The following is a 22,771-nucleotide window of genomic DNA, read 5'->3' as shown; positions in this document are numbered from 1 at the left end:
TCAGTGACCTCCCAGGAGAAAATGGCTGGCTGAGCAACTGGAAAAGTGTGAAAGAGCTAACAGGAAAGGAAAGAGGCACAGAAAGAGAATTTCAGAGGTAGTGTACTCATGGGCAGGGTGTGACAATGGGATTCAGTAGCTGAAGTGGGATGCAGTATAGTGGAGATAATCAAGAAACTAAGAGGCAAATGAATTTAATGATTCAGCCTCATTGATGTTGGCTTCATGGAAAGGGTAGTATTCATTTTATTTCAATTCAATAAATAGTTATTAAGCACTCTTTGTGCTGCAGGGGCTATGTGAGGCATATTTGACCTGGATAAAGTGCGTAAGAAGAGATGATGAGATTAGGAAAAACGGTCGTTGTCAAGGTCAGCTTTATGGTCAGTGTTAATTTCCACCTTGGTTTTGGCTACTCTTGAGCAACTGTTTATTGTTGTTCTCTGCTTTTCTTGCTAAGATATCTCAAGTGTATCTGAAAGCTCCCGTTACTTGATCTAATGGAAGAGACTGTTTTCCTCTTTCAGGTTGAAGTCTTTCCCTTTCTATCTGTGTTCTGGTTTCTGGGCTGTTCCTTTAATACACACAGTAGTTAATAAATAACCCACGGCTGTCAGGCCCTCCTTGCCTGGTCTGTTTTGCCATCAGAAGGTAAGCTCACGGGCCTGTCACCATTCTGGGTCTGTACACCCCACCTTTGTACAAGAATGTGGGATCAATAACATAGTTTGATGTCATCAGGGGAATTTCCATGTTTGTGTCTTGCCTCCACTTCCATATGCACTGCTTTGTATTTCTTTTTATTTATTTCTTCTGCCATCATACAGCCAGGCTACAAGCAAGATTAAATTAAATGTTCATTCCAGTGTCAGGAATACCAATATATCTATATTCGTATACTTTCTATGGTCATGACTTTCTTTAATAATTCGTACAATTTTAATATTTTTGAATAGAGGCAACTCTTGGCATTCCCCCTGTGATTGTGATAATAATGTGAATGTGTGAAGTAACCAGAATAAGGAACACTTTTTAAATGCTACTCTTTAATGTACTGATACATTACAGGGTCAGTATTTTTTTTTTTTTTTTTTTTTTTTTGAGACGGAGTCTCACTCTGTAGCCCAGGCTGGAGTGCAGTGGGGCGATCTCAGCTCACTGCCAGCTCTGCCTCCCGGGTTCACACCATTCTCCTGCCTCAGTCTCCCGAGTAGCTGGGACTACAGGTGCCCGCTACCACGCCTGGCTAATTTTTTGTATTTTTAGTAGAGACAGGGTTTCACCTTGTTAGCCAGGATGGTCTTGATCTCCTGACCTTGTGATCTGCCCCCCTCGGCCTCCCAAAGTGCTGGGATTACAGGCGTGAGCCACAGCGCCCGGCCCAGCCTCAGTATTTTTAATTAAAAAATGTATAACTCTGTCATCATTACAAATAATGTAATAATGCAAAAACAAAAGTCTTGTCTTTTCCGTGGACAGTTACCCAGCACATCAGAAAGTCGGGTTAATGCAGCATTCAGCCAACAAGCAGGAAGGGGCCTGGAGCTCTGTGTGTGCCTCACTCTGCTTCCTCAGATGGTGCCTTGGCTAAAGAAGAATATCATAACATAGTTTAAAACACAAGTTTGTTGACTGCTTAAAATGTTTGTAGAACTTGTTGTGGGAGCAGAAAATAACGAGCAGCCTCCATCAGGGGATTGGTAGCAGCGCCCTGGCTTGATCAGGCTTTGTAAGCATGGCGTGAAGCATTGTGGGAAATCCTATCCTGTGCTAAGCATTTGAGCCAATGGCCCTGTCCTGCACTGATCAAAGTACTCCCATTTCCTCAAGTTGTACCCTCCACTAAACAAGTTATGTCCATCCTTAAGGAACATTCTTGGTGTCTCACTTAATATCCCCATGGTGGTCTGAAAATTTCCTCTCTAGAAATTATTCTTCGTTTTTCAGGAGTTTGATAGGTAATTTTTTCTCCCATATTATCAGCCTCTTAATTTATATTTATCCTTACATATCATTTCCTAGCACTTCTTTTTCTTTCTTTTTTTCCCTCTCTTTGCTCACATCCTTTCTATTTTGCCAAGGGCTTGCTTCTTCCAAGCCTTTTTATCCTCTCCTCCCGTGATCCGTACCCAAGTTTGCAGCAAGGTTCCTTGTTGTTTTATGGGTTGGTGTTTTTGCTTAGGAAATCCTCATGTTTTAGGCTGCACCCTCAATCTGTAATCTGAAGGTCAGATTACAGTTTAATTCTTCTTGAAGCCCTCATCAAGTTTCAAAGAGAAGCCTTGTTATTTGCCCTTTGTAAGAAGGAACACCTTGAAAGGCCATGGGTCTGTCTTCTCATCCTAGAGGCCAAGGGGCACTGGGACTGGAGTGGCAGGGAGGCCATGAGCCCCCTCCCCAGGTGTAAGACTCCCAGTCTGGCACTGCACCTCTGAGGGCATCTGCATGTGGTGGTCCCTGCTAGTGGCTTCCAGAAGCACCTTCTGGCATTGGCTCCTGAGGTCATCACCCTTGTTGATGACAGCTGTCGACAACTTGCCTTACTGAAGCCTTTCATCCTCCCTCCCACCGGCAGCAACTTCCAGGGTCCTTGATGCATCTCCAACACGCTTCCTACAATAATGTGTAGCCATAGGAAAGTACAGACTTTGGGGTCAGACTAGCCTGGTTTAAAATCCCATCACCCTTTCCCAGCTGTGGTACTTTGAGCTTGTTGTCTAATCTCTGAGTTTCAGTAAATCTGTAAGATAAGGATTATAACATCTTTCTTATAGATTTGTTGTAAATATTAAATGAAATACATAGAATGATTCATATGTGGCTAGTAGATAGTAGGTCTAAATAAAAGACAGATGTTATTATTATTCCAGGGATAAATTGGTAGCTTTGCAGTTTGGTGTTAGTTTTAGCACTTCCTATGAAGACAAAAAAAAAGCACTTGCTCTTAAAAGTTTCTTTCAAGCTGTTTATTTGAAGCTCCCCAAAGTCAAGCACCACCCAGCATCACACACCCTTAACTCCCTCTTCCTCTACTTCAGTGAAGGCCACTAGTTTCTGAAACTGTCGTGACAGTAACCAACTCTCCTTTGCCCTAATGGCATCTTCCCAAGATCTACCTTACAGAGCTCAGTACAACCTTAAGGTTCTGCCTGAATTTATGAGGTACTTAGCAAAAATCTCACATGTGCCTGAATATTTTACTGTTGACATCTTAGCAGTGCCCTGTCCCCCTTGGAGGACTGAGGAACCCAAAAACGTCAAGTCTCAGACAGAAGCTCAAACTAGACATAAAAATGAAATTCTTATAGAAATTCTGGGTTTTACTTCTGTGCAATCATTGTTATTATGCAACCATGCTTGAACAATAACTACCCTTTTCAAGCAAAATAGAAAAGTTTCTGCCTTCAGGCCTCACGACCTTTTAGAGACGAAACAAGTGCAAACAAAACCATGTGCAATGTTTTTTCCATGAATGTGATGTTGAAAATGTACCTGAGGCTTAGGTGTGGCATGACTCACTATGTAACACAAAAGAAAACTGGATTTAAAAACTGGAATTTCTTGGCTGCCCATTCAGACACGACCCACTACATACCATTTCCCCCCTTGCTTAGATTTCCCTACAGAAAAGAGAAAAACTATGGAGAAAATGGAAAACAAAGCCATAGGAGAAAAGAGCTGAAAACACTTCATGTAAATGTGCGTGCTGAAAGTAGAGAGCAAGCAAGGATTTTAAAATGCAGTGCCTGAATTTGAGTAGTTAGGACTAAACACAGAAGTGTTGATGAACTCTAAGGCTAAACTCTTGGGTATTTAGCAGCACACCAGGGCTACTTTATCAGCTGAACAAAGATTCCAAGAACTCTGAGGGGAAAGAAAAAAGAACCCTGTAACTCAGCGGTCTCCAGCCTTTTTGGCAACAGGGAACTGGTTTCATGGAAGAGTTTTTCCATGGACTGGAGGATGGGGGAGATGGTTTTGAGATGAAACTGTTCCACCTCAGATCATCAGGCATTAGTTAGAATCTCCTAAAGAGCACGCAACCTAGATCTCTCACATGCACAGTTAGTTCATAATAAGATTCGCACTCCTATGAGAACCTAATGCCACTGCTGATCTGACCGGAGGTGGATCTCAGGAGGTAATGTGAGTGTTGGGGAGCAGCCATAAATACAGATGAAGCTTTGCTCACTTGCCCACTGCTCACCTCCTGCTGTGCGGCCTAGTTCCTAACAGGCCACGGACCAGTACTGGATTGGGGACCCCTGCTCTAACTGATGCAACACCTACAGCCCACCTACACCAAGTACAAGGCTCCATTTGGTCTGCATATAGAATCTCTGGGATGCTAGGGTGTGCTTCACTCATTCTGAGTTGATTCCTAGGTTCTTGGACTAAAGTGGGCAAGTGTTATGAAGGGAACTAACAGAGCAAACAGTGGAAGGACCACATTCATGTGGATCATGCTTTCCACATTAGGACCAATTTCACTGCCCATTCTACTTGTTTCTAGTTTTCCTCTTTTAATTTGAGCAGTGTCACAAGCGCACATAGCTAACAATGTTTTTTTTTCTCTTCCAAATTCTAATAATAAAATTGTTATTGGCTTTTGATCTTAATCATTAAAATAAAAATAAAATGTGCAAGGAAACTTGCAGCAAGTTTCCTTGTTGTTTCATGGGTGGATTTTTTTTCTTAGGAAATCCTCATATTTTAGGCTATACCCTCAATTTGTATTCTGGAGGTCAGATTACAATTTAATTCTTCTTGAATTTCATTGATGATAAAATCACCAGTAAAAATGATTAAGCCCTAACCTTCTTCTCAGCACCATGCATTTATAGAGATGAATGAGATCTCACCTCTCACCACTGGTAGGGATGGGTAAAGATAACATTTTGAGGTGGAAGAGAGGGAGACTAAGAGCGTTTGTGCCCACAGCCTTGACTTCTTTTTTTCTATGTGAAAAATAAATGCTATAAAGACACATGCACACTTATGTTTATTCCGGCACTGTTCACAATAGCAAAGACTTGGAACAAACCCAAATGTCCATCAATGATAGACTGGATTAAGAAAACGTGGCATATATACACCATGGAATACTATGCAGCCATAAAAATGGATGAGTTCGTGTTCGTGTCCTTTGTAGGGACATGGATGAAGCTGGAAACCACCATTCTCAGCAAACTATCGCAAGGACAGAAAACCAAACACCGCGTGTTCTCACTCATAGGTGGGAATTGAACAATGAGAACACTTGGACACAGGGTGGAGAACATCACACACCAGGGCCTGTCGTGGGGTGGGGAGAGGGGGGAGGGATAGCATTAGGAGATATACCTCATGTAAATGACGAGTTAATGGGTGCAGCAAACCAATGTGGCACATGTATACATATGTAACAAACCTCCACGTTGTGCACATGTACCCTAGAACTTAAAGTATAATAATAAAAATTTTTTAAAAAGTGAGAGGCAGGAGGAGGAAGAGCAAACCTGGGAAAAAGCAAGCAATTTTCAAAACAATTGCTCTGCAGAATGGGCAAGGGACAGGACAGTGAATTAACAACCAAAAAAAAGCCGATTAGTAAAGTCCTGTTTCTTGGATTAAATGGTTATCTCATCTTTGTTGTTGCCGTTGTCATCATCATATCTTTACCATTGTCACTGTCTCCAGAACAAATTAGACTTGAACTACACAACCTTGACATAATTGAGAAGAATATCCCTTTGAGAAACTGACAATAATTTATGCTAGTTTCACGTTTGTTGTGGGATGCTGTAGGGTGGTCTTATTTATTGTGTCCTCCCTCTCATTTATGTTCGTGTAGGTTGAGCCAGTGATACAGAGAGGCCATGAGAGTCTGGTGCACCACATCCTGCTCTATCAGTGCAGCAACAACTTTAACAACAGCGTTCTGGAGTCCGGCCACGAGTGCTATCACCCCAACATGCCCGATGCGTTCCTCACCTGTGAAACTGTGATTTTTGCCTGGGCTATTGGTGGAGAGGTGGGGCTAATGATTACTGAGATGTAACACAATTAACTGATCATATTTCCTGCCACAAATATGGTTCTAATTAATACTTAGAAGTAAAGCTTTAACGCTACTTTTGATATGAAGGTGGCTTAACTCCATTTTCGTAGGAAGGGATTCTTTCTTTAAGTCATTTTTATTTTATTTCATCAGTTGTAGATGAATGGGGTTCCAGAGGGTTGAAATATCCTTGAAGATAGCTGGTTTTTGAGTGGAATAGAGCTCTCAGGGACTTTCATAGGACATTGTCTCATGGCATTTTCCATATTTAGGGCTTTTCTTATCCACCTCATGTTGGATTATCCCTCGGCACTCCATTAGATCCGCATTATGTGCTCCTAGAAGTCCATTATGACAATCCCACTTATGAGGAAGGTGAGTTTATTGTTCATATGTTTTACCTATGATTTTTATAAAAAGTTTTGTACCTTGTAAGTCTTTAACAGAGTTGAAACAAAATAGCAGCCAGTGTTAGAAGGAATTAACCTATACATTTGTCATTCAAATTAGGATACTTTTTAAAGTGAAAGTGGGTACTATTTATAATTATACTGTAAGAGCAGGCATTAACCAGCACCAAACCAGGTAAATGAGCACACGCAGTCGCTAATCTTAAAAAAAAAACACTTGCATACTACCTACCAGGAAGTAGAATAATAAACTTTTCCTTTGTGATGTAGATTAGTCCCAATACATGGTGTTTATGGAATATTTTCTTTCTAACTGCACGTAAGAAAAAGTTACCATTTATTATACTAAAAAGTGTAAGCATTTTGTTGTGTGGTAAGCAAACCATAGATATACTCAAAAAGTACTTATGCAGTGACACCGTGTAATATGATATTGAAGTAAAGAAATGTAAGGATGTACATTTTGTTTCTGAAATCATTTGTATGATATTCCAAATCCCAACTTTGATAGATTTAACATGAAATTGTCAACAGAAGTAACTCCAAGTTATTATTTTATATTGACTCATGCAATTTTTCAGCAAATACTGAGCTCCAACTATGTGCCAGATCTGTGCTTGAGGATATAGTTTGAGTGAAAAACAGATGCTGTTCCCACCCTTATGGAAATTATAGCCCAATGTGAAAAAGAAACAATCAATTTTTCACAGCAATCATATGAAATTATGTATATGCCAATTGGTCCAAAGAAGATACCTAACACTATGAGAGTATTCAATTGGTGACCTAATCCAGCCAGGAGTGTGTATTGGTGGGGATGGGCTAAAAAGTCTTCATTAAAGAATCAAACTGTTCATCTGGGTGACTGGAGATGCTGAAGGGTTAGGGTGCAGTGAAGAAAGATGCTGATGAACCTGCAGAGGAAGGCTGAAGCAGACCATCTAAGATCTTGTAGGACCCATTAAGGATTTTTACCCTGAAGACAATGAGAAGCAATTGAAGAGTTTGATACAGTGGAGTCAAATATTGAGATCTGTATTTTGAAAAGACCACTCTGGCTGCAGCAGCATGAATAATAGATTTTGAAGAGAGGACACGTGGTATGATATTTAAAGAGTGATATTTCTATAAAAGTAGATGTCAAGCTATTCTATTTGTGAGCAAGCCAATAAAGTAACTTTTTTTACCCTAAAGTAATTAATAGGAAATAGTTTCTCTCTGAATTCACTTTAATTTCCACCCACCAATTATATCCCATACTCTGAACCATGAATCTATGTTAAAAGTTTAAAACTTTCATAAACCAAGCAAAATAACCTATTAATAAATTCTAAAAGTTAGATTTTCCATGAAATCATATGTGACTATAAAACATAAAAATTGTCATCACAATAACAATGGGATTAATTATTGAATATGTCTTATATTGCAACTTTTAAAAATTTTTTACATTTTTGATTTTAAATTATTAATAGAATAAATATTCTATACAATGTATAATACTTCTCCAATTGGAAATTCTATGTGAACTACTTCTTCCTTTTAGTCTTTATTACAAAAGTAGAAGGCTTAATTTATTTGCCTTCTCTGTTGTCAATTAAGTTGACTTTCTCATAGTTTCAATGTAAAAATGAAACATAAGCTTATTTTCCTAACAGGTTAATAGAGGACTCAGGATTTTTAGTACTTTCTATTTTTATTCATGTACATAATTAGACCAAATTTTAGATTATAGTAATTTTATTTTTATAAATATAACATAATACGAATTTGTTTCCAGAAAAGTTTTTTAATAATCATTTTATATGTGCTTAAGAAATTATTACTTTATTTACTAGATTATCTATTAATGCTCCAAACAGCTAATGCAACTAATGAACCTAACTATACAAAATGCAACTGGAATTTCTACTTATATTTTTTCCCTGTCAAACTTATAAGGAGGTAGACGCCAAAAATATAAAATACAAAACAAAATTTTGCAAGATATGTCCAGAGAAAATTCTAAGGTCAGTATAGATATTCTACATTATCATGCTTATTTGTATCTGCACTGATAATAACACAAAAGGAGAATTGATTTTTATGATTTATTTGTTTAACAATTGATTGAAACCCTGGTAGATGTGTGACCACTGTATGTGTGACTAGCTGCCATTTATTGAGCACCTCATTTGTGCCAAACACTGTTCTTAGAACTTGGTGTTTAAGCCACACATCACCCTTATGAGGTAGTAGTGCTACTATTATGGCCATTTTCCATACTGGAAAACTGAAGCACAGATTAGGTAACTTTATGTCTTCATCTGTTCTGTGCTGCTATAACAGAATACCACAGACTGGGTAATTTATAATGAACAGAAATTTATTCCTCACAGTTCTGGATGCTGAGAAGTACAAGTACAAGGTACTGGCATCTGATGAGGGCCTTCTTACGGGTCATAACATGGCAGTAGGCTTCACATGGTGGAAGGGTAAAGACAGCAAGAGAGAACAAAGCCACTTCTGAAATAATAGCATTAATCGATTCACAGGGGCCAAGCCCTCATGACCTAGACGCCTCTTAAAGCTCTCACCATTCAATATCATCACAATGGCCATTAATTTTCAACAACATTCAAACCTACTTTTTGGAGGGGATAGACATTTAACCATAGCATTTGCCCCAGGTCACATAACTCATATGCAGCAGAGCTGGGATTTGCATCCAGGTTGGTCAGCTCCAGAGTCAGTGTCCTTAATTGTCACATCACAGTGCTTCCTTGTGATGACCCTGAATATCTGAAGAAGCTGGAGTCAACAAACACATAGCAAATTATTTTATGTTCACAATTACAAACTCATGAAGCAGGAAAGTAAAGCTTGGATTTTTTTCCAAGGCTGTTAGGGAGGTTGAGAGGTAAGAATTTCCTGGGATAATTATTGAAATACTTAATTTTAACAACTTACTACATCTGAAAAAAATTAAAAGTAATGGATATCTTCTAAGTATGTGTGTGTGTGTGTGTGTGTGTGTGTTTGTGAGTGAAGGGTATATAACATGCAATGAGGAATATTTGATATAAAGACCTTGTGTTTAAAAATGATTGACTAGAAATAGATTAAGCTGATTGATTTAAATGAGACAAGAAAGGAAACTGAGGGGAAGGAATCAATCTGTTAGTTACTGCAGAAGGAAGTCAATTAATTTCCAAGTTAATGAAATGAATTTATGAAATGTTTGGGGCTCATACTCTCCCTCCCTGTAATGAATATGTCATAACAACAAGTGTGTCTTATTCATCTCTCATCCCCACAATGCCTAATGGAGTGCCATTTACATAATGGATTCTTAATGACTGTGTGTTGATTGAATGGCTGTTGAATGAGGAAGAAAATGGTGACAAACTTTAAAGAAATAAAGTGAATCTTTAGTAGTTTTCTTCATCAGCAGATGGTTTCTAAACTAAGGAGGTTTTACCTCAAAGTAAATGTTATTGAACTTCATCTCGAAAAAATATAAAATAAAATTTTATTAAGTTATTTATTCTATATTCTAATGAATGACTTTAGAATCTTCATTCTGTCTTCATGTTAGATAATTGTGGAATATAACAGCCAGATAACGGAAACATTTCTCTTGTGGTATGCTGTGTGAGTCCACAAAGGTTGCAGGCAATATGGCTACTCATCTTTTAACTCTTGCTTGTGAAACTGAATGTTGTCTGCCACTAATCTCTGCTTGAATCCCTTTCCCTCATGACAGTTTATGGAAAATAAATAAACCTATTTCAACAGAATATGAAAACTTTAAAAAATTCAAACCAAGAATTTTCTTGGGAATGAAAACTTTTTAAGAACCAAAAATCACTTTAATTATGTGCTTTTGTTCTAGGCTTAATAGATAATTCTGGACTGAGGTTATTTTACACAATGGATATAAGGAAATATGATGCCGGGGTGATTGAGGCTGGCCTCTGGGTGAGCCTCTTCCATATCATCCCTCCAGGGATGCCTGAGTTCCAGTCTGAGGGTCACTGCACTTTGGAGTGCCTGGAAGAGGTATGCAGCATCTGAGTCTGAGCTGCTCTCTGCAGATTCATCAATGCTCTTAGAAACTGTGGTGTGAAAAATTCCGCACATGTTTATTATCGATTCCTTTCTTGTTGACACACTGTGAAACCCTTATCGCAATTTTAGTAGGACTTTTGACTGCTTTTTTAAATCTTGAAGCTGCAGGAGTAGAACTCTAAAGACAGAAGTAGTTGGCAGGGTGTTTTTCTTTTTACTCCTACCTTTTTTGTTTGTTGCATGTTGCATACTGTATATCATCTTTTACAATTTTGACCTTTGTTTGTGTAGTCTTTTTCTTTTCCCTAGTTTACCTTTTATCCATATTGATTTTTCCATCATTTATTTTCATTTTTCTCTGCCTTATAGTTTCCTTCCCTTCCTTCACCACAGAGCAAAAATAACTAATATAAAAAATATATAGGATAGGAGAAAAGTATAAGTATTTAGTAATGACAATTTTCACTTAAAGTTTTTTAATGAAAATATTTCAACATGGATCATACTCTTTATGAATTATATGATATTGTGGTTGAGGACAGTATGGCAGACTGGTGAAGTGGAAAGATTATGCTCTTCTGAGTTATTTAGGCCATAGTTCATAATTCAAATTGCCATGACCTCATTTACAAGCTGTAGGACCATGGGCGATTCACTTAATTCCGTTGACCCACTTTCGCTTTCTTATCTGGAAAAGTGGGAATAATATTTCCTTTTAAGAATTTGGGTTTTCAGGTTACTAACATACTGGAATCTTTTTGCTAAGAGTGTTTATTGCCTCTTATCCTCCTAAAAGAAGGAAAAAGGAGGATAACATGTAGAAATGGTCTGGGAGGCCCCTTATAAGCATCAGCTCCCCTACTTTTCTCCCGGCAAATGTTGCTTCACAAGGAGAACACTGAACAATCCGAATTCAAACTCTTTTTCAGTTCAAGCATTCATTTAAATTGCTTTAGCTTTTTATCTCAGTTGTCCCTCCAAGTGTGTTTGAATGTGAACTGTCTGAACATGCATTAATGTGGGCTAATCGGGTCTTCCTCGGTGTCCCCTGTAGGCTCTGGAAGCCGAAAAGCCAAGTGGAATTCATGTGTTTGCTGTTCTTCTCCATGCTCACCTGGCTGGCAGAGGCATCAGGCTGCGTCATTTTCGAAAAGGGAAGGAAATGAAATTACTTGCCTATGATGATGATTTTGACTTCAATTTCCAGGAGTTTCAGTATCTAAAGGAAGAACAAACAATCTTACCAGTATGCATGTTTTTGTTCTTTTTCATTGACTGTTATGAAAGTCATGAGACATATCTGCTGAGATGTGGCAAGGTTTCTACTAGAGAAATGAATTTTTCCTTGCATCTGTATTCTTAACACCACCCACTGTGGGTGTTGTACAACCCAGATGGAATGTGTTTGATCTGTTTTCCAAAATTGAAACTCATTTTTCTTATGATTCCCAGGAGCAATTCAAGTTGTTGACTGAAAAATAAAAACAACCCCAAACAAAAATCTCAGGTTCTGAGGACTAAACATTACTCTTTTTTTATACTTGACATTCCAGTTAGTGATTCTTTGGGTTGCAATTCCTGCAGTGGTAAAATAGAGGTGTCTTTATGCTATGTTGAAAAGATAGGATATTTTTAGAAGTTTCATTTTAGTAAGAAGGAATGTAAGGATAATTCTTTTATCTGATAAAGCTATGTGAATATAGCTAATTAAACTATGCTGTGTGATCCAGCTTGACATAATACTTGGGGTTATGGTGAAGGAGAGAAGAGAATGAAGGCTTTAAAAAGGTTATAATGCTTTGTTTTCTCAAATTTTTATTCCATGACCATCAAGCTCAATTGTAGTATAATTTTCTACCCTTATTTTACTTTTAAAAGTCAGATCCCTATACCATTTACAAAATGAGAGTAATGGCAATATCTTTTCTACGTGATGCTGGAGACAGGGTTTTTAGATGGGATGAACTGTCAGGGAGAAGACATGGCACAATAGGATGTAAAAGGAAAGCTGAAAAAACAGAAGCAAGTGATAAAGAGGAAAGGGATCTTCTTTTTACTAATAGCTATCCCTTAAATCCATAGCTTTGGATCTTAGAAATTCTTTGATACATCCGGAGAGCAGAAAGAAGTTTGAGAAATGGTGATCTTGTCAAGGTTCTTAAGGACTACACTCTATTTTATTATGATGTCTCTGGGGTTTTCCAAACAGTGTTATCTCAGAGCTTCCTAACTGACGCACCATGATTATGGCATAAGTGCGATGAGATACTGTTCTCTGGGCCCTCTGAGTGGCATGCAGGGAGGCCAAATTTAAGAGCGAAAGCCCAAAGATTATGGCCTCAGGTCTATGAATAGCTTCATCTGCTTACCTTAAAGGGGAAACATGAAAATGTTATCATTTTCCATATGTATTGTAATGTACAAAAGGATGGAAAACACTAGAACAATAAACTTCTATTAATTTGCCTCACAATTCTATTGTAAGGAAATAAAGGCATGACTAGAGACCTTTAAAGAAAATAATGTAAATGAAGAGGTGATCACAATAACTACTATCTATGTCTGAGGTTTATTAAATGTTCATTTGCTACTAATGCCTATGTTATGTCATTTAATCTCCTCGTAACAGCTGTGAAAAAAATAAGGACTTTTTTTTTTTTTTTGAGATGGAGTCTCACTCTGTCACCCAGGCTGGAGTACAGTGGTGCGATCTCGGCTCACTGCAACCTCCACCTCCTGGGTTCAAGCAATTCTCTGCCTCAGCTTCCTGAGAAGCTGGGATTAAAGGTGCCCGCAACCATGCCTGGCTAATTTTTGTATTTTTAGTAGAGACAAGGTTTCACCATCTTGACCAGGCTGGTCTTGAACTCCTGACCTCGTGGTCCACCTGCCTTGCCCTCCCAAAGTGCTGGGATTGCAGGCATGAGCCACCGTGCCAGGGCCAAAAATAAGAACAATTTTTATCTTCAGGTTTTAAATGAACAAATTGTGCCTGGGTTATATGTAGTTCATCCAGCTAGAATGTTGTGGAGTCTGGCTGAAACACAGAGAGTCCTATTTATTTGCTTGCTTGTTATATCAGCAAACCTAGAATTAAACAGATCAGGGGTCTTCTGCTGAATGAAATTACTTGGTGCATCCATTCATACAGCAAATATTAACTGTTGACGTACAAGTGTATTTGATAAATAAGCCAGCATAAAACTTCAATCTGAAAGCTTTTACTTTTATGTTTCAGGGAGATAACCTAATTACTGAATGTCGCTACAACACGAAAGATAGAGCTGAGATGACTTGGGTAAGAAAACTTTTATTATTATTAAAGTTCATTTATGGAGAGAAAGAAATAAACTTGATTTTAGAAGAAAAAAGTAAAAACCATTTCCATTTGGAAAGAAAAGTTCTAAAAATCTTGAGTATCAAGTATCATAAAAGTGACATCAGAGATGTTTTTAGCATTTTCTAAGACTTCAAATTAACGAATGATATTATAGTATTAAATAATACTTGGAGTGTAATTTATTGACTCTTTCATGAAAAGCTATCCTTAGTCTTTTAATTTTTCTCATCTAATATTTTTAAAAGAACTGTGGTCTTTAATTGACTGTCTGCTTGAGTCTGGCTTAGACAAATACAGACTTCCAAACGAAGAATGAATTTCATGACCTTGAGGCCTCTGACTCAAAGAGAAATCTGGTCCCAACAGATTTACTGGGGGAATTCCACCAAGCGTTCAAGAAATAGATAATTCATGTATTACTCAGTCTCTTTCAGGAACACTAAAAGAGGGAACACCTCCCACCAAGTCATAAAATGTAGTTAACATAATCTGAAAACTAAAACTTCACAAGGATAGTATAAAAGGGGCCAGTAGTATGCACCTGATGGAAATAACTTGGATAAGAGTTTGACAAGCCAAATCCTTTTTTATATACAAATCTAATGATAAGACCAACTTGAGTTTAGCTAAGGAATATAAAATTGATTTAAATTAGAAAATATATTTATTGAAAGAAAAACATATATAATCACCTCAACAGAGGTAGAGAAAGCATTCATTAAATTCAAGTTTATTGTTGACAGGGGAGACATTTAGCAAGCCTGGAATAACAGGGAATTGTCTTAACTAGGTAGAAGTTAGCTATGAAAAAGCTATAGCAAATATTAAATTAAATGAAATGCCGTGTTTTTTTTTCAAGTTAGGAAGAATATAAGGGTATTTGTTATCACTACTTGTATTCAACATTGTACTGGAAAAGAAATGAAAATGAGATATAAGGATCAGAAAGGAAGAAGTGAAGAAGCAAAACACATTACTCACAGATACTGTAATTTTCTGCATCAAACCCTCCTCCAAATTGATACTATATAAAATTAATTGCACTTGAGTGTATAAGAAATTATCTCAAGAAAATACAATTTAAAATAAAAATTAAACAGAAATAAAATCTAACACTAGATGTGTTTCATCTCTGTGAAAAAAATATAAATCTTTATTGGGAAACATTAAAAGAATGCCTAAAGACAGTAAGAGATACCATGTTCATGGATTGAAAGGCTCAGTAAAATAAAGAAAATACTTCTATTCATATTGGCCCATAAATTTGATATTATTCTAGTAAAAAAATGTCAGAGAAATTTTACGATTTGAGGTTTTGGTATTCTAGCTAAGAAATCTTCACCAGACCAAGGCTGCAAATATTTTCATCTATTTTTTTATTTATATAAACATTTTGCTGTTTTAGCTTTTACATGGAGCAAGTTGATTCTAAAATTTACACAGAAGAGCAAAAGGTTAAAAATAGGCAGGACAAAACTGAAAGGAACAAGATAGAAAACAATCTACTAGATAAGAAGGCTTATTTTAAAACTGGCGATTAATACAATATGCTTTGAGTCCCAAGTTAGAAGACTTGGAACAGAAGAGGCATCTCAGAAACAGACCTACAAATTCTGCAGATGGAAACTTGGTTTATGATAGACATAGCATTTAGATAAATGGAAAAGGATAAACTTTTTATTAAAGGATGCTGGCACTAATGGCTATCCATATGACATAAATAAAACTGAGTCTTAATTTTACACAATGCATAAAAATCAATGCCAGATGTATTAAATATTTAAATGTGAACAGCAAAAATTTAAAACTGCTGGAAGAAAAAATACCTGAGTATATCTTCATGACTTTGGAGTACTTAAGAATTTTTTAAGCAAAGCATAAAAAGCACAAACTGTAAATTAAAGATTAACAAATTTGACTACATCGAAGCTTTTGCTTACCAAAATAGAACACTATGAAGAAATTAAGAAGAGTTTTAAACTGGGAAAAATATTTGCAATCATAGATTAACAGGACATTAGTATCTAGCTTATAAAACAAAGTCCATAAATCTGTAACAGAAGAGAAGCATACAATAAAAGAGGATAAGACAAAAGCATTTCAAAGAAATAACAACCCATATAATAGATACTATAAATATATGGAAAGATGCTCAATTTTGTTTAAAACCAAATATAAACCAGAGTGAAATGTTTTGAACTAACCAGTTTGGCAAAATTTTAAATAGCATTTCCATTGTGCTGAAACTGGAACACTTATACACTGCTAGTAGTGACTTAAATTTGTAAAACCATCTTGGGGAAAAATATGGCATTTATCTAGTAAAATTAGAGATTCATATATACTCTACTCAATTCCATTCCTATGTAGATTTAACCTTGGAATTACTTTTGCAGAATGTGTTTCAGGAGAGACATATGTAAACTATTCATAGTAACATATAATAATATAGGAAAGAAAAAATTCTGGAAATCTCTCAAATACCCATCAAAAGGAGAACAAATAAATGTGGTATTATTTAATGAAACAGTGTAAAGTTATGAAAATTAATGAATGAAAGCTGCCTATATTAACATGAATGTATCTGAAGAACAAATAATGTTGATTGAAAAGAGCAAGCTTGTAGCAGAATATATATAGTGTGATATTATGTATGTAAAGTTCAGGAAAATTAAACAATATATTGTTTAGGGATACATACTTCAATATACTGAATGTAAAGTGTAATGAAAAACAACAGAAAGATAAAATATTAAGATAGTAATCACCTTTGGTTGAAATGGGAAGAAGAGGGATAGAAGCTGGACACATGGAGTAGTCAATGTACTGGTGTTGGTTTTATTTTTTTCTCATGCCTTATGTATAATTTTTGTTGTTGAAATATTTTACTAACGACATAATAAATGAGTTATTATTATAGTGGGTATTTTGGTGCACTGTCTTGATACCCTCTTCAGGGCCAACACAACCAAACCTCAGCCACTGGGAATATCAGATGATAATATGATAGCTCACAGCTGTGTACCTCACTGGACATTCCCCTTGGTATTAGAAAATAACTTCTTAAAATTTTACTCCCTACAGTAGGAGAGCCAGCAGTCAATGACTAGTTGATAAGATGCTGCAAAGGCCCAGCTTTCTTTCTACAATTTGGTACAACTCTGAACAGCCATCCTAACTTAAGGATAAATTAAATACAATATTTACTGAGGCATCAAATGCAACTTCATTTGCAGATCAGCATCTTCCTTTGCCTAATCCTGCCTTGCTCATCAAGTGCAAAACATCATGTTTTTGCAATTAGTAAAATCATTGTATATTAGCCCCTACGTTAATTTAGAATATAAACAATATTAAGTTTTTCACCTTTGTTTTTGAAAGTTGGATTTTGCTGGATACAGAATTCTTGGTTGGCAGTTGCTTTTTCCTTTGCAACACTTGTGAATATATAATTCAACATCTTTTTGTTATTTCCATCATTTATGATGAAATGTCAGCTGTCAATTGCATTCTTGTTCACCTATATATGATGTGTCATTTTTCTCTTGCTGCTTTCAAGATTTTTTCTTATCTTTGGTTTTCAGCAGTATGACTGTGATGTGTCTAGGTATGGCTCTTTTTGTATTTACATTTGGTTTTTGTTGAGCTTCTTGGGTCTGTAAGTTAATGTTTTTCATTAAATTGGGGATTATTTCAGGCATTATTCCTTTGAATATTTTTTCTACCTTTTTGTCTTCTTCCTCTCATTCTAGAACTCCAGTTACATGTATTTAACATACATGAAAACATACATATATGTTAGACATAAATGCTAGAACATTTAATGTTGTCCCATAGATCTCTGAAGTATTTTCACTTTCTTTAGTCTTTTATCTCTCTGCTATTTGAATAGGACAATTTCTATTGATTAATCTTCAAGTTCACTGATATTTTCCTTGCTCATTTGAAACTTGCTGTTGAGCTTATCCTGTGAAGTTTTTATTTTGTTTTGGTACCTCTCAGCTCTAGAATTTCTATTTTTAAAAATGTTCTTCTTTTCCTGATGTCATTCCTTTTTCTGTTCACTCATTTTTAAGACATTTGCCTTTAACTACTTGAGCATGTTTTTCTTTAACTCTTTGAACACTTTGTAAAACAGCTTTATTGAACATATTTTTATCTGTTTTCAAGTCATTGTCTGATAAATCCAGCATCTCAATCTTACAATCCATTTCTACTGACTTTTCTCCATTGAAGATAGATAATAATTTCCTGTTTCTTTTCCCGCTTAATAATTTTTGGTTGAAATTAGACATATTAGATAATATGTTGTAGTAACTCTGGATTCTGTTCTTTTGAAGGTCTTTAATCTTTTTCCAAATTTTAGTAGATAATTAACTACCAGATTCAAAATATGAAATCTTTCTCCCCTGTTGTATGCAACTGCTAATGTTTATACACATGAAGACAAGATTCTAGAAAATTCAATTAAATCAGAAAAATTTCCTGCAAAAATTCCTGATTGATTGGTATTATGCTAACCAAACATCCTTATGATTCTCTGAAATGTTCACTGTATTGAAAAGTTTACATCCCATCAGCAGAATTTATTAGGTTATTTAAGAAAGGCAGATTTTTAAAGTGGAAATAGTTCTATTAATTTTTAATTCTGTCACTACCTTTTTAAAAAGCCAGTTTTTTTAACTTTTCAGCTTTAAGATGTATTAAATTTTAATATTGGAAGGAACTGTATGACATTAATGACTTGTGTGCTTTAAATGTCAAAATTGGTAGAACACATACTTTGCTAAATAAACTATCTGTTTTCAGGGAGGACTAAGCACCAGGAGTGAAATGTGTCTCTCATACCTTCTTTATTACCCAAGAATTAATCTTACTCGATGTGCAAGTATTCCAGACATTATGGAACAACTTCAGTTCATTGGGGTTAAGGAGATCTACAGACCAGTCACGTAAGTAGTAAATGTATTTTATGATGGGGTAACGTATTTCAGAGAAAGATGGGCTTTATTGTCATACTGGATCCATTACCACATTATAGCAATTTTTATGCACTGTTTGTTCTATTTGATTACTTTTAACTAGGGAGACCAAGTAACCTTTTTGATTACTATGTCCAGAGTCCCCAGGACCACCGTCAGGTTCTGTGATTTGCAAGGAGTACCTACAGTACTCAGCAAATAGTTGTATTCATGGAAAACATGAATATGGTGAAAGCATGCAAAGCAGAAAGAACAAAAGGAAAAGCTACATAAAGCAAAGTCTAGAGGAAACCAGGTGCAAGCTTCCAAGAGCCCTCTTCCAGTGGAGTCACACAGAATGCACCAAATTACACCATCATCAAATTGTGACAACATGTATGGAATGTTGTCTATTGGAGAAGCTCATCACAGATTCAGTGCCCAGAGTTTTTTGGAGGAACTAGTCATATAGGTGGTCTCTGCCTACCACTTACTAAAATTCCATACTTCCAGATGGAAAGCAGTTGTTCAGCATAAACTGCATTGTTTGCACAGTCTAGGCACAATGAGTCACTCTTATCATTAGAGAAAGTTTATGTCAATATAGGAAATTGTTTACTATTTAAGTTTCCAGGCACCTGCCAAGGATTATCCTTGCAAGCAGACCTTTCTGAGGTGGGCCTATTATGTTAACTCTTTAGGTATAATTGTTCTCTTTAGGTATAATTATAGGAGCTATTTAAGATATAATAAACAAGATTCATATTATCCCTGCCCTCTTGAGATTGTATTCTGGAGTGAGGGAGAGGTAATAAACAAAAAAAGATATTTTAAATAGTAATGGATGTTATGAAGACAAAACAGTGAAGGAAGTATGTAGTTGTTGTCAATAGGATAAAGAAAGCCTCTCTGGGTTGGTGATATCTGAGCAGCGACCTCCATGATAAGGAGCCAGCTATAGAGATATGCAAATTCTGCACAGGAAAGAGCCAGTGTAATGACCCTGTGGTTAGTCTGAACCTACCGTGTTTGTGGAGCAGCAAGAGAGTGCATTTGGCTGCAGAAGAGTGAAGTATGGTAGAGAATAAGTGAGGACACATGAGAGCAGGTGGGACCAGATGATTTAGGACTTTATGAGCAACATAAGGCCTTGGGGCTTTAAGTGCAAAGGGAAGCAATTAAAGGATATAAATAAAGTCAATTTGGCTACTATGTTGGAAAAGGACTCTAGGAGGGCTAGACTGGAAGGAATATCAATCAGGAAACTATTGTGATTGTCTAGTTGAGGGATGAGGGTCACTTGTGCCAAGGTGGTGACACCAAGTTGATGAGACATATTCCATTCAGGTTACTTTTTGAAAGGAGCACCCACAGGCTTGTTGATCAATGGCATCTCATGGAGGCAGTGAGGGGTAGAGCAGAGTAAAGGCTCAGTGATGGTGTGAATGGTTTTAGGGGAACATGCTGAGGATGATATTGAGAATTCTGTTTTGGATATATTAAGGTTGATGTATCTATTCTTACTGATGTCAGTGAGAAGAATTAGAATGGCTGGTGGAAATTTGGGGATGGCTGAATTTGTTTTAATATAGAGAAGAATTTTCTAATGATCACTACTATTCAAAATGAAAGGGACTGATGTAATTATGTAATTAGAGAAAATATACACATAGAGGTTTTGTTTTTGTTTTTGTTTTTGTTTTTTTGAGACAGAGTTTCGCTCTTGTCACCCAGGCTGGAGTGCAGTGACGCGATCTCAGCTCACTGCAACCTCTGCCTCCTGGGTTCAAGTGATTCTTCTGCCTCAGCCTCCCAAGTAGCTGGGATTACAGGCGCTCGCCACCATGCCCAGCTAACATTTTGTATTTTTAGTAGAGACGGGGTTTCTCCATGTTGGGCAGGCTGGTCTCGAACTCCTGACCTCAGGTAATCCACCCGCCTTGGCCTCCCAAAGTGCTGGGATTACAGGCGTGAAGCACCATGCCCAGCCACACATAGAGTTTTGAGACATGTATTTAAGGAGAGAGTGAAAAAACATTCAGTGAGGATATGGTAAAATGCAGATGATGAAGGAGAATAGAAATATGGTCAAGTTTTTGTGCCTAAATATTACAGGATTATAAATTATGAACTGAGACCCACTCCTCTTTTTGAATTAAATTTATGATTCATAGATAGGTTTTACTGAATTTTTTTGCAAACAACAAAATGACCACTAGAACAAATGCCTATATCTAATAAAATACAAATAACAAAATGCTTACATAAATTGGTTTATAGTTTACTAAGTATTTTCATATGCATGATTTTATAATTCATTTTTACACAATTCCAACAGGTAGAGCAAGACATGCAATCCCAGTTTTATAGGGGAGGAAATAGAAACCAAGAGATTAAGAAATTATTCAACATTATATAGTACATAATAAAAGGGAGAGTTGGGGTTTGCATCTAGTCTCTGATCTCTTTCTCCCCATACAACATGCACATATAGGCCAATATATAAATATACATAAATATATAACAAGTAAATAATTACATATGTAAATAAATTAAAACAACAAAAATCCAAGCATCACATAAAATATCATTTTAAAAACACTAGGATGTAGTCTTGGTTTTCAAATATTGATGTTATATTGTTCCTTACTTAGCCTTGAGTAGTCTTTTTCTCATTTAGAATATTTTTTACATATTGAATGGAAATTTTCTAATCGATGGTTAATTTGAGAGAATGTTAAAAACAAATGGATATTAAAAGCTGTATGTTTGCAAGATGATTTAAATGCATTCTATGGCCTATTTTTTTTTTAAGTTTAAATGGTATGAAGCCTCTAAAAATGTTCGGCTCTCCTGTTTCCCAATGAGCTCCACCAGTGTCCATACCTTTGGTCTCCCTCAGGAAATACTCAAGTTGGGTTTTCATAATTTGGAAAGACAGGGAGAATTGCTTTACAGAACAAGGCTAGTTTTGAGATGTCATTCTCCCCTGCCAAAAAAAAGAAAAAAGAAAAAAAAAGGACAAAACCCATTTAACTTCATGGTTAAATTTATTCCTCAAAAATATGAGCACAAAAGAGCCTCTATTTAAAAATACATGTTTAGACTTTAAATTAGACATTAAATCTAGTTCATCACCACAGTGACATAAGTGATAGTGAAGGCCAAACTAACAAGGTGCTGGCTCAAACATCAGAACAAAAAATGGCTTAGGTGCTTTTTTTCTGTTTTGCTTAAAAGAATATTACCAATTGGTATTCAGCATATAATACTAAAAAGGAATATCATATAACATATGAACAAAACTCTTCTATTCTGTGCTTTTCATATAATGATTAATCAGGTTCTATATTTTATTTTAAACATTCTATAGCAATCCTAGGAAGGATTGATAGAAAAAATGAGACAACTATGTCTTGTCTCAATTTTATTGTCTGTTCTCGGGGGTGCTATTTCTGTCTGCCTCCTACAGATCTGGCAAGTCTTAAGGAAAGACAAAAAACTCACAAAGATCAAACAACAAAATAGATAATGAGTTTAGATAAATTGTGTATTCCCTGTTGTACCATAAATCAAGACTGAATATGCAGGTCTGGTGAGATGTAAGTAATGGATAGTTCCTGTGTTATTGGTTCTGTTCCTAAAAAAGCATCAATAGCTGTTTCTCTTCCTCTTTGCAGAAAAATCACTTTATGTTTTTCCTATTTAAAACTCACACGTGCTTATTATAAAGAGTTCAGGTAATGCAGAACAAGTTGTTATAAAGAAGGCAAAAGCAACCACCTCAAATTCTAAACATAAACATTGCTAACATGTTGAATGAATGTTATTATAAACATCTTAATATGTGTATATTTATATAAAATGAATTGATTAAATACTGTTACAAGATTACAATTTATGCACTATTTTTGAAAAACTATTGAATTTTAATTTTGTTTTAACTTATTAGAAAGAAACTAAAGTAAAA

At 36.0% G+C, this 22,771-nt stretch overlaps 1 protein-coding gene across 1 annotated transcript in view; it reads left to right on the top strand.

Moving 5' to 3' along the window:
* The window catches only part of MOXD1 (monooxygenase DBH like 1), a 104,303-nt gene that overhangs the window by 65,983 nt on the left and 15,549 nt on the right, over window positions 1–22,771 (top strand). Inside the window, exons 5-10 of the mRNA XM_003827661.6 lie at window positions 5,834–6,013; window positions 6,313–6,415; window positions 10,325–10,491; window positions 11,555–11,746; window positions 13,739–13,798; window positions 18,650–18,792. Of these exons, the coding sequence (XP_003827709.3) occupies window positions 5,834–6,013; window positions 6,313–6,415; window positions 10,325–10,491; window positions 11,555–11,746; window positions 13,739–13,798; window positions 18,650–18,792 (845 nt within the window). The remainder of the gene's footprint in view (window positions 1–5,833; window positions 6,014–6,312; window positions 6,416–10,324; window positions 10,492–11,554; window positions 11,747–13,738; window positions 13,799–18,649; window positions 18,793–22,771) is intronic.

Source organism: Pan paniscus, chromosome 5 (assembly GCF_029289425.2).
Source record: "Pan paniscus chromosome 5, NHGRI_mPanPan1-v2.0_pri, whole genome shotgun sequence".
Lineage (NCBI taxonomy): Eukaryota > Metazoa > Chordata > Mammalia > Primates > Hominidae > Pan > Pan paniscus.
Note: the sequence above shows the minus strand (reverse complement) of the source record. Positions and strands in the feature narration are given on the sequence as shown.